Source organism: Drosophila bipectinata, chromosome XR, assembly GCF_030179905.1.
Source record: "Drosophila bipectinata strain 14024-0381.07 chromosome XR, DbipHiC1v2, whole genome shotgun sequence".
In the NCBI taxonomy this organism is placed as follows: Eukaryota; Metazoa; Arthropoda; class Insecta; order Diptera; family Drosophilidae; genus Drosophila; species Drosophila bipectinata.
The window spans coordinates 22,829,378-22,840,092 of record NC_091735.1 but is presented as its reverse complement, the minus strand read 5'-3'; the positions used below and the strand labels follow the sequence as shown (position 1 = coordinate 22,840,092).

The following is a 10,715-nucleotide window of genomic DNA, read 5'->3' as shown; positions in this document are numbered from 1 at the left end:
GTGGTGTTTTAATGGGTGGGGTGTGGGGTTACAAATATATTCAACAAATGTGGGGTATATATTTAAGATGAAATAAGAATAAAAGTAAAATACATATATCGGTTTAAAGTATGTCACTTTTTTTTGACAGTTAAGGCTAATGTATATAAAGGTATTCTGTTCAGTTATGCACTATTTATATTCAAAACTATTATTTATCAAAGCAGCTTTTGAATTTGTATTTAAAATAAACCATTTTTTTATGTCTTTAGGGACAGTTTTTCTCAAATTATTAAGCTTTAAATTTTCCCTACTTTTCGTAGCCAAAGTAGCCATATATTGGCCAATACTTGTCGGATAGTACCATGATATACCTTCCCGATCTTGGAACTTCGAGTACTATCATATTTCATTCAAATCCAGCCATCGAAAATGGGACCCATTTTTCGAAAATTTTATAAGGGGTATCAGGATTTTTTGCAAAAAAATCGATACATTTTTTTTCTTCCATTAAGCCATTTTTCTAATGCAAATCGATGGGTATTAGAACACTGATTCTTAAATGGTATTCCGTTTTAAAATCGGTTCAGAAAGAGTTCATATATACCCTAAAAAGTGATTAAATAATAAATATTTTTGGCAAAAAAAAAAATTTGGAAGACGTGGTTCCAATTTTTAAATTTTTATGATGGAAAAATAGGCATAGCTCGGCCAATACTGGGTAGATCATGAAATGTTATACCTACCCGATCTTAGAACTTCGAGTACCACCATTCTGCATCAAAACCTAGCAATCAAATTTTTGACCCATTTTTAGAAAATTTTATAAGGGGTACCATCATGAATTTTTTCAGAAAATTCGAAAAAAAATTGTTTCTTCCTTTTACCCATTATTTTAATGCAGATCGATGGGTGTTCGAACTCTGATTCTTAAATGGTATTCTGTTCTACAATCGGTTAAGAATTCTTTAAAATATTTGCTAAGAAGTGCATAAAAAACTACCAATTTCGGCAATAAATAAACACAAACAATTTTTCAAATTTTTTTTAGATTTCTAAATTGATAAATGTGTATAACTCGGCTAATACTTGGCAGATCCATAAAAGTTATACCTTCCCGACCTCGAAATTTGGAGTACTTCTAGTTGTAAACAAGATCTGGCAGTCCAAAATCTGAACCATTTTTCAAAAATTTTCCAAGAGGTACCATCATGATATTTTCAAAAAATTATATTTGAATTATATTTTGGGAACATTATTTTTCTTAAATATTGCGATTATTTTTAATGCACGTCGCAGGGTATTCAAGTTCTGATTGATAAATGGCACTCTGTTTTGGGATTGGATGAACAATTTCTAAAATAATGACGAAACTGTGAATAAAAATGGTCTTCCTACCAAAAAGTTGTAATATTTTATAATTTTTTTTACAAAATAACCCAAAATATAATTTTTATTTCTAGAAACTACAATTAATTAATACCCGAATAGGCTCTGATGGGCCATTTTTATTTATTTTTCTTGAAATGGGATTAAGGGATTCTAACTGAAAAATATATCCAATTTTAATGTTAATTTTGGGCTAATTTTGATAATTTTTGTGTCCAATTGAAATGAACTAAATTGGTTTATTTAAAGGGGGGAGGGGTAGGGGGCTCTATGGGAAATGAACATTTGAAACCGAAACCGAAACCGTGACTATCTGAAAGTCATCTCGACAGTGAAACCTCAACCTCAAACCGTAATGTACCTTGTTTTCAGTGCTTTTGTGCTTTTATTGAATAGAATCTGTTTATTGGGTTTATAATCTCATTTGGTGGCATTGAGGGGAGGGGATATACATAGTTGTTGTTGCCACTCAGCCCGGTCTATAGACTCATTTAGTCTGCTGAACTAACAACCATATTGCGGCGGTATTAATAGATATCCATGGAAATGCACGCGCTCTGTCTAACCCGCCCCTGCCACTCTTCCTTCTCCTTGTCATCCTCCTGCACCCCTTTTAATCCACCCATGTCGGTGGCAGCCCCCCCTTTTCCACCATCTATCTACCGAACTCTGCCGATAACTAACGATATATCTCCGGGGGCTACAATGGAATGGAAACAATCGCCTTGGTTACCCCAACTGAGAGAGGAGGGGTGGACTGGGTGTAGGGGGAGGGGGGACGTAGTGGTGCCAATGCATGCAAACACATATGAATGCCCCCCGGGGGGTGTGCGAGGGTGAGCTGCTCTCGAATCCTTTGAGTGGCAACCGCATGCCACGTGTGCATTCAGGACAGGCACTGAGGGAAATCCTTCCCACCGAAAACTACCTAACAATTATTAAAATTACCTTCTTTAAAGTACTCACAGTTTCTTGCAGTGCATCGCAGCGATGAGTGCAATTCGGATGCCGATGCCTTTTGTGTGTGGCCTCGAATATGCGACAATAATCGAGAAGTTCGCTGGCTCCTAGCCGGCGGCCCGGTTCCAGGTACACCCCAGCCAGTGGGTGAGTTATGCAATTTCAGATCCAACCACCCCCCCCAACTGCGGCACAACAGGTGTCCTTGGACATGACCAGGAGCAAGGCCAATGTAAAAACAGTTAATACACAGAAGCCAAAAAAAAACACGACTATTGCATTAGAAGAGGTGGTGGTGGGGGCGAGAAAATCCCGTGGAAAGCCAGAAGAGAAAAGCCATGTTATAACCCGCTGACAGAGCCACCACAGCCACCACAACATAAATGGCCAACTATTGTTGCCAACACAGCACCACCCCCCCGAAGGATGCTAGTATATCAATAAAATCCACAAAAGGATATCAAAGCAAATACACTTCCATTCTCGAATCCCGAAACGCAAACACCCGCACTCCCTCACAGGAATTCAATTATTGAAAGGCAACTGGAGAGTAGTCGCCTTTGGGCCGAATATTAATTGGCTAAAAACACCAAGAGATTTCTGTTTTTTTTTTCCAGGTATTTGCATGGAAAATTCCAATTCCTCTGCTAGTTGTGTCTCTGCGGCCAAAATAAACAGAGCTCCTGGCCCGAATGAGTCACTAAGCAAATACAGTTACTAAATAAGCCTACGTGTGTATCCAACAGATACAGATACAAGCAGATAACTGCAGATACGCAGTATCCCACATTCATAGACGAAAGCAAACACACACATCGTCCTTTTTGGGTCTCGAGGAGTATGTGTTTTTTGGGGAATTTGCCAAATGTTTCCAACCCACTCATCCACCCACCCACACTCACCTGCTCACCTGCTCACCTAAACTGCATTCTACAATCATTTGGCCACTACACTATCAGCTTTCCTAATTAGCTACTTAATTAGCAAACAACTTCTCCCCCAAGTGGCCAAAAAACCACACAAGCGTTTAAAGGCTTACAGAGCCGACTGTAGTATGTGATGACTATCTTACCGGCTGATGGGGGGGCTATTATTGTTTCAAAACCTAAAAACTAAGTTGCCCCAAACCGAGTCAGATTATCAAAACAAATCGCCCATAAATGGCTTTTACTTTTCCATTTGCACTTTTAGTTTAAAAGATACTTGAAAAGTATAGATAAAGATTTCTGTTTAAGGAGATAAGGGTCTTAGTTTGCTGTTAGGGATTACAAGGGATAAGTAGTTTAGTTTAAGCTTCCAACAGGGCAAATACGGGGCAATGTATTGTATAGAATAGAAATATAATCAACTATTTTTTTTAATTCTTAAAAAAAAAATCCCTACTTTTTATAGCCAAACTAGCCATAACTTTGGCAATACTGATCGGATCACAATATGTTATACCTTCCCGAACTTGGAACTTTAAGTATTATCAAATTTGATAAAAGTCTGGCCATCGAAAATTCGACCTATTTTTCGAAAATTTTATAAGGGGTACCATCATAATTTTTTGCAAAAAATTCGATAAAATTTTTTTCTTCCTTTTACCCATTATTTTAATGCAGATCGATGAGTTTTAGAATACTGATTCGTAAATGATATTCTGTTCTAGAATCGGTTGAGAATTCTTTAAAATATTGGCTAAGAAGTGAATAAAAAACTATTGAAGAAGATTATTGTCCTGATTCATAATCAGTTTTGCATTCATATGCAGAATGGACGAAACAATTCCTTTCACAATAAACCACAAACTATTTTAATTAGTATTTAATTACATATAATACTAATATTAATAAATATTTTATTATATATTTTACCAAAGACCTGTTTTTGTTTTCAAAACCCCCACTAGTAATTGCCAAAATGGGCCTCGAACAAGAGTGTTTTCCATCTATGATTTCTTGAAATGGGATTAAAGGATTTTAAATGTAAAATATGCCAGATTATAATGCTAAAAGGGGGGGATGTCATTTGCTAATGCATTTCATAAGTTTGTAATAATTAATTACACTTACTTGTCAGTCACTGCCGGCGTCACTGGAACTTTCTAATCCTGGTCAGCTGCCGCCTGCGATGGCAGCCATCCTTGTTGGCAGTTATCCTTGATGATGGGCTCCTTGCTTACTAACTGGGCTCGGATGGATGGACTCTTTCGGGCCACCATCATTCAGGCCAAAAGCGAACAGTCAATTGTTGTAACTCCGTCACTGTGTGACATTTAAGAATGTCCCTATTTTGGGGGGCAATAATTTTTAGGCCAAAGACCGAAAATAAACCGGGTTAACATCTATTTCGGTGTCGTGTATGCTGTGTGTGTGACGTAAATTGGTTTTCATTTTAGAAAGAGGGATGGGGTGGAGGGGGGGCAGGGGTTAGCACTTTCACTGGATATTGCGAATATTTATGTATGTGGGTGTTAATCCCTGTATTTGAAGCCGGGTTTTTTATTTCTCTGGCCAATTTAAAAAATGTTCTGCGCCATAAAGTATGCTGATCAACTGATGCATGGCATATAAATCTCGACTTGCAACGTCCTTGCCATATATCATATTTTTTTTTTTGGCCAACCTCCATTCCCCTCCCCCTCCTCCGTTTTTTTTGTTAAGCTTCAGTTTACAACAATGAGTTATTATTTTTTTTATTACATTTTCTTTTTGTTCCAACATTTCCACATGCATTTCGTTTCATTTTACAAAATATAGTTTAAATACAGCGTAAATTTAACCGCGATAAAAAAAAAATTACAACACATACGACAACAGCAGCAACAACAACAACAACATCATCATCAACAACATGGCAATAATATGAACACAATGTAACCACAACCATCCCCACCTTTACACCCCTTTTGATCCTGGGGCCCAGGTGGGTCACAAAGAGCACTCTCTCTCCCTCAACTCACTCCACTCACTCGCTGACTCTCGGTGCAGTTAACAAATTGAGTTTTAATTAAGGCGTCCAGGCTACCGACACGCTCTGGGTATTATTCTACCCATTAGTGTTCTCCTCTCCTCTCCCTTTTTTTTATTTTGTTGTTGTTGCTCTTGTTTTTGTTCGGGTACGATGGGCGTTTGGGCGTTGGGTATAACGGGATGATGGAAAGAGATGGAATGGCGTCGCGTATGGCGTACTCCACTTTTTGCTTAGTAGCCATAGTGAATGCCATGGCCGGATACCGATGTATGTACCAGAGCGGGAGCGGCGACAGCGGCCCTGAAAAATAAAGAGAGCAATAGGAAGAGAAAGGTGAGATGGGCGATTATGAGGAGTATTAATAAGGCAACCTCCGGTGTACACTCACTTCACGACGGGGGCGGCCAGATGCGTAGTGTAGGCGGGAGCAGCATAGGCGGGGGCAGCTAGTCCGATGCCGTGTCCAATGATTCCAGGAGCTATATATTTTCAAGGGGAGGGGGTGGGAGGTAAAGGAAAACATACAAAACAAATAAAGTCAGCAAGTGGTATGCAAAAAAAAAAGAAAAGAGATGAGATATGGTCATAGAAACAAAGACAGAGACGGAGATACAGACAGTAGTAGTACAGGGGTACACAGGTGGAAAGTAGGTACAGGTGGAGATGGATGATAAATAAACAGCTGATGGTAGAAGAAGAAGATGATGGAAGAAAGAGGAGCCAGGGGAGCCAGGGGAGCCAGGGGAGGAGACAGACAGTTGGAGCTTTCCTAAATTAGCATCGTGCCCATTGTTTGGACAATTCTACGAGTCCTTCGAGAGCGGACGACCCCACACACTTAACGGTTGTCAGCGGCAACCACCTGTCACAAGACGGGGGGACACCCACGAGGCTCTCATGCACAGAGAGAAATTAAACAAAAGAGATGCTCTCTATTATAGGTTTGATAAGAGAAGGAAGACAGTAAGGTTTCTACTCTTTTTCAAGAGGGGAATCTTTTTTTAAAACAAAATTTAAATGTTTTAGTTAGAAATTCTTTAAAAATCGAAACAACTATAGTCCTATTTTTTTCTCTGCCTTTTAAAGTTTGTCTTCCAGCTTAAAGTGACCTCGCTGGCCTTTGCCTTATACTGCAAACTGAGAGAAAGTGACGCTGCTCTCCATCTCTCTCTTCCGTTGGCCAAAAATGTCAGGCCCAACATCAATCAAGTGAGGCAGCCCAAGTAACGGTAACTTGGTGACTCGCTGATTCGGTGATTGGGTGGACTCTCTCCCCATCACCCCACCACCCCAAGGGATGCAGTCTACAAAGAGGGCAACTCGATTTGTAGTACAAACCTTGACCGTTTTTACCGTTTCTACCGTTTCTACCGTTCTACCGTTTGGAACGTGTAGAAGGAGTGCCTATGGGGCTTAAAAGACGACCCGAGTCAATGAATGATTGATTACAGGCCGACCACCGGATGGGTCCCCCGATCCTACTTTCGGGCAGGTTGTATCTGTTTTTTGGCAAGACAAATCGATGCTGAATGGTCCAAAAAAACAAAAAAAAAAATATAAACATAGATTATCCTTCAGGAGGTGAGGAAAGCATATATCGATTACAAGTGGGAGTTATTTGTTGAGGAATTGCTATTTCTTGTAAGAAATTTTGTTAAAGGACTTGGTTCTTAAGAGGTGGCAGTGAGGTAGTTTTATGGTTTTAGATACTTTTCTAATAGTCTTTCTGACTTTTAAAACCTTTTAATAACATTTTATTTTAATTTTAAATATTCTGACATAATATTTTAAAGAGTTTTTGGAAAGAAATCATTAAAATTGATTCGGAAATATACAGTTTTATATATTTCGGTATGGAATATACAAAAGATATATACGAAAGATTTAGAAAGAATGATTCTTTTTTCTATATTTTTTAGATAACTAATACTATGATCATTTTTTGAAATTATTTGAGTACATTTTTAGCTTTTGAGTTCTAAAAACTCATTAAAACAACGCCCCTTTTTGTCAGGGCCTTAAATCCTCTTAAGAATGTCCTTAGGACAAGACGCTTTCCTTGATTTTTTAGAGGTTAAAAGCTTGTAGCCTTTTTTAGAGCCTTTAAAGATAATGTACTTTTACTTTTAATATTCTGAAATAGTATTTTTTGTGAAAGAATTATTGGAAAATTTTTTAAATTTGTGCTTTCTTCATTTTAGTTAAAGAATACAAGTTTCTAGATATCAAAAGTACTAATATTTTTCTTACTATGCTATTATGAGGATGTGTATTATTATTATTTATCTCTAAAACTACTTTTCTTTATATTCTCAAGCTATTTAGTTATTATCTTAAACATTTTAAATTATTTTAATACCTTTTAAGCCAGAAACTCATTCAAAAAGTATTTTGGTATTTTTGATCAGTGTGTTAAAGCCCCTTGAGAATGTCCTTAGGACCACATTCTATCCTTCTTAAGGCATCTAAAGGACCTCCCTAACCGTTTTAATCAAATTAAAATAGTTTTTCTTTATTCCTGCAACCTACCTATCTCCCCAAACGGATCTTCCTTCAAGGTGTAACCACTATTCTTTTTCTTTTCTACTTGTTTTCTTTTATTTATTTATTATTCTATCTGTTTTTGTTTTTGCATTTACTTTAGAGAGATGGTAAGTAAACCCCCCCCCCCCCCCCTACAACCCGCTCTTGGCTGCTCCTCTTACCAACAACTCCAGAAACTTCTGTTGGCGAAACTTTGTTTTTGCCAAGTGCACTCTTCTTGGCCAGCAAAGCGAAAACAGCATCAAGTTTTTAAAGTGCATTCCCCCCCCTTTTTTTTTTTGTTTTTTTTTTTTTTTTTTAAGAAAATAACAAAATCTTGTAAATAAAAATTAGTGGAAATTCGCTAAATAGTTGAAGAATTCAAGACATAAAACGAAGAAAAGCAAAAAAAGCGTGCAAAGAGTGCAGAAAGTGAGGTTAAAGGCATTTTTTTAAGCAATTTTTAGATAAGAAATTTTTTAGTAAAAGATTCTCAGGTTTCCGTATCCGGTTTCCACCTTACCGTAAGCTGGGGCAGCAGCGGCGTATTTCAACACTGGAGCCGGGGCGGCGGCGGCGATGGGGGCATGGCCAGCGATATAGCCGTGCGAGATAGAGGGCGCTGCGGCATAGGCGCTATAGCCCCCGTAGCCATAGCCCCCGTAGCCGCCCAGGGCGTGTCCGAGTCCCAGGCCGGAGAGCTGCAGAGCCGGAGCCGTGGCTGCGTAGTGTCCGCCGTAGGCGAGTCCCTGGATTTGGGCGGGGGCGTGGCTGGCGTAGGCCAGACCCTGGATCTGGGCGGGAGCCGTATGGCCCAGTCCCAGGCCCACGGAGTACGCCGGAGCAGCAATAGCATGGGCAGGTGCTGCTTTTATTTTTTTATTTTTTATGGTTTTTGTTTGTTAATTTTAAATTATATTAAAAAATAAAAAAATAACTACGTGCTTGTGGTTCAAGTGTTTTGTTGCAAGTGAGGTGGTGCTTTTTGTTTTGTGGAGGTCTTAAGGTAACTACTGATGGAAGATCCTCTCAAGAAACTCACCTGCATAGCCATGGGCGGCAACGGGCGCCAGTCCGGCATCGTTGCTGATGCTGGAGCGCTGGACATGCGACTGCGAGTGGGCGGTCTGGACCTGGGAGGCGTAGTCCGACTGCGACGACTGACCATAATGACCCTTGACCGTGTGCTCCTGCGTGCTGCCAACGGAGGCGTGGTCGACGCTCGGTGCGCTAATGGAGTAGGCGGCCGGACCGCCGGGCTTTGCCTGTACGCTGGCAAGGAGTGCCAGGAGTGCCACACAAAGGACCTGCCGGCGAGAAAGGAATACGTAAGACAGTCTTCTGGTTGCGTACAGGAAATTGCACTGCAGAATGCTAGGCGAAAGTTTTAATTAAGTTCAGAAAGTTATACAAAAAACGAGAAAGTGGGAACTTCAACCTTGAAAGGGGGGAGTCTGCTCAACTCCTTCTTCTTAAACAAACAACAGGTGAAAGGACAACAATAAACAAGAAGAATTAGAGTAGATTCTCATGAAACTAAACTGCTTAAAAGTGCTTAAGTGATTTCATAAATTATACAGAAAAGTGTCTGAAAAATGAAATCTTAAAAGAAAACTGAAAACTATTAAAGTTCTATGAAAATCAGGTAGGGATTAGAGACTATAAAGTAGCTACGATACTATGATAGATATTTTTAATAAAAATATTACGATTTATGCTTCTATTTCTATATATGTATTTCTATTTATATTCATATTTTTTTAAGCCCAAGATTTTTCTTAAATAAAAATCCTTGCACATCCTTGACGTAATTGTGGCTTCATAATTAGCTATTTATGGGCCCCCGTCACTGGCTGACAATCAACAAAAATTAGCATGCGTGTTGGACTTGCTCTAGTTTCTAGCTTCTGCCTTGAATTGCAAACTATGGAACTATGAAACTATGAATTTCAATTGCCAGTCTAGAACTTGGCCAAGGGGATTGTGGCTAAAAGGGGACAAGCGACACAGAATGGACATACATGTCCAACCCAGTTATCCTGTCAGAAGGAATATGTGGTAAGCTCACTGTTTATTTCCCTTTTTTTTGTGTGTCCTTTTCTGACAAGTGAAAGGACAACAAGTACAGACTTTGAACTCTTGCTGGTTTGTTACATTCTCCTTTTTTTTTCTATTTTTGGTTTTTTTTTTTTAAATATTGTTTTTTGAAATGTATCCTTGTATCCTTGCCACACTGTCACACGCACCTTGAATGCCATTTTGTTGAGGTTTTGGTTTTTTTTTGTTTTTCACTAAAAAAATTAGGTAACTCGACTCGATCGACTGGCGATTGTTAACTGTCTCAAAACGCAATTCTTTGGGGCCTATTTATATGCCGAAACAGCCAGCGATTTTTGCTCTCGAAATATATGGTGCACTTTTTTAGTTTGCAGTTTTTTTTCGCAGTTTTTCCAACTCGAACTCAAACACACAACAACAAAAAAACAAGAAAGGTAAAGCTTAGTTCGAGGGGAAGTCTAAGGTTGGATACTCTTTTTGGAAATATTTTTGTTAGGATTTGATTTATGGAATATAAAAAAATGAATAAGGTATATAAGGTATATTCTTTAAAAGTATAGATATAGATATTATAATGAATAGCTATTATTCTATGATACTAGTTGATAGTAGATAGTAGTATTATCAGTATCAGTATAGATCAGTATAGATATTAATGATAAATTATTAAAATTATTATTATTAAAATTCGTATTACAAATTTCTGTAAGGGGTTTATTAAGTCCCATTTATGAGAAGCGAGGAAGAGAGCTCTGTTTAAGTTTTAGGGAAGTATATTTATACTTAGCGCTTTTATTTTTTGCGATAATTATATATATATATATATTTTCCTTCCTATATTATCCTTTCTA

At 38.4% G+C, this 10,715-nt stretch overlaps 1 protein-coding gene across 1 annotated transcript; it reads right to left on the bottom strand.

Moving 5' to 3' along the window:
• Positions 1 to 5,028: 5,028 nt before the first annotated feature.
• On the bottom strand, positions 5,029 to 10,064 carry LOC108132286 (cuticle protein 21.3). Its single transcript, XM_070276526.1, has 5 exons — positions 10,053 to 10,064; positions 8,849 to 9,113; positions 8,330 to 8,671; positions 5,672 to 5,762; positions 5,029 to 5,583 (listed from the first exon to the last, which is right to left on the bottom strand). The coding sequence occupies exons 1-5, from the start codon at positions 10,062 to 10,064 to the stop codon at positions 5,514 to 5,516; spliced, it is 780 nt and encodes a 259-aa protein (XP_070132627.1). The 3' UTR covers positions 5,029 to 5,513.
• Between the last annotated feature and the right edge of the window lie 651 nt (positions 10,065 to 10,715).

What these genes read in the sequence shown, in the direction of transcription:
- LOC108132286 (XM_070276526.1), bottom strand. An exon ending in TGCCGCCCATGGCTATGCAG is followed by an intron (nt 8,672 to 8,848) that starts GTGAGTTTCTTG and finishes AAATAAAAGCAG; the next exon opens with CACCTGCCCATGCTATTGCT. An exon ending in CTGGCCGCCCCCGTCGTGAA is followed by an intron (nt 5,584 to 5,671) that starts GTGAGTGTACAC and finishes TTTATTTTTCAG; the next exon opens with GGCCGCTGTCGCCGCTCCCG.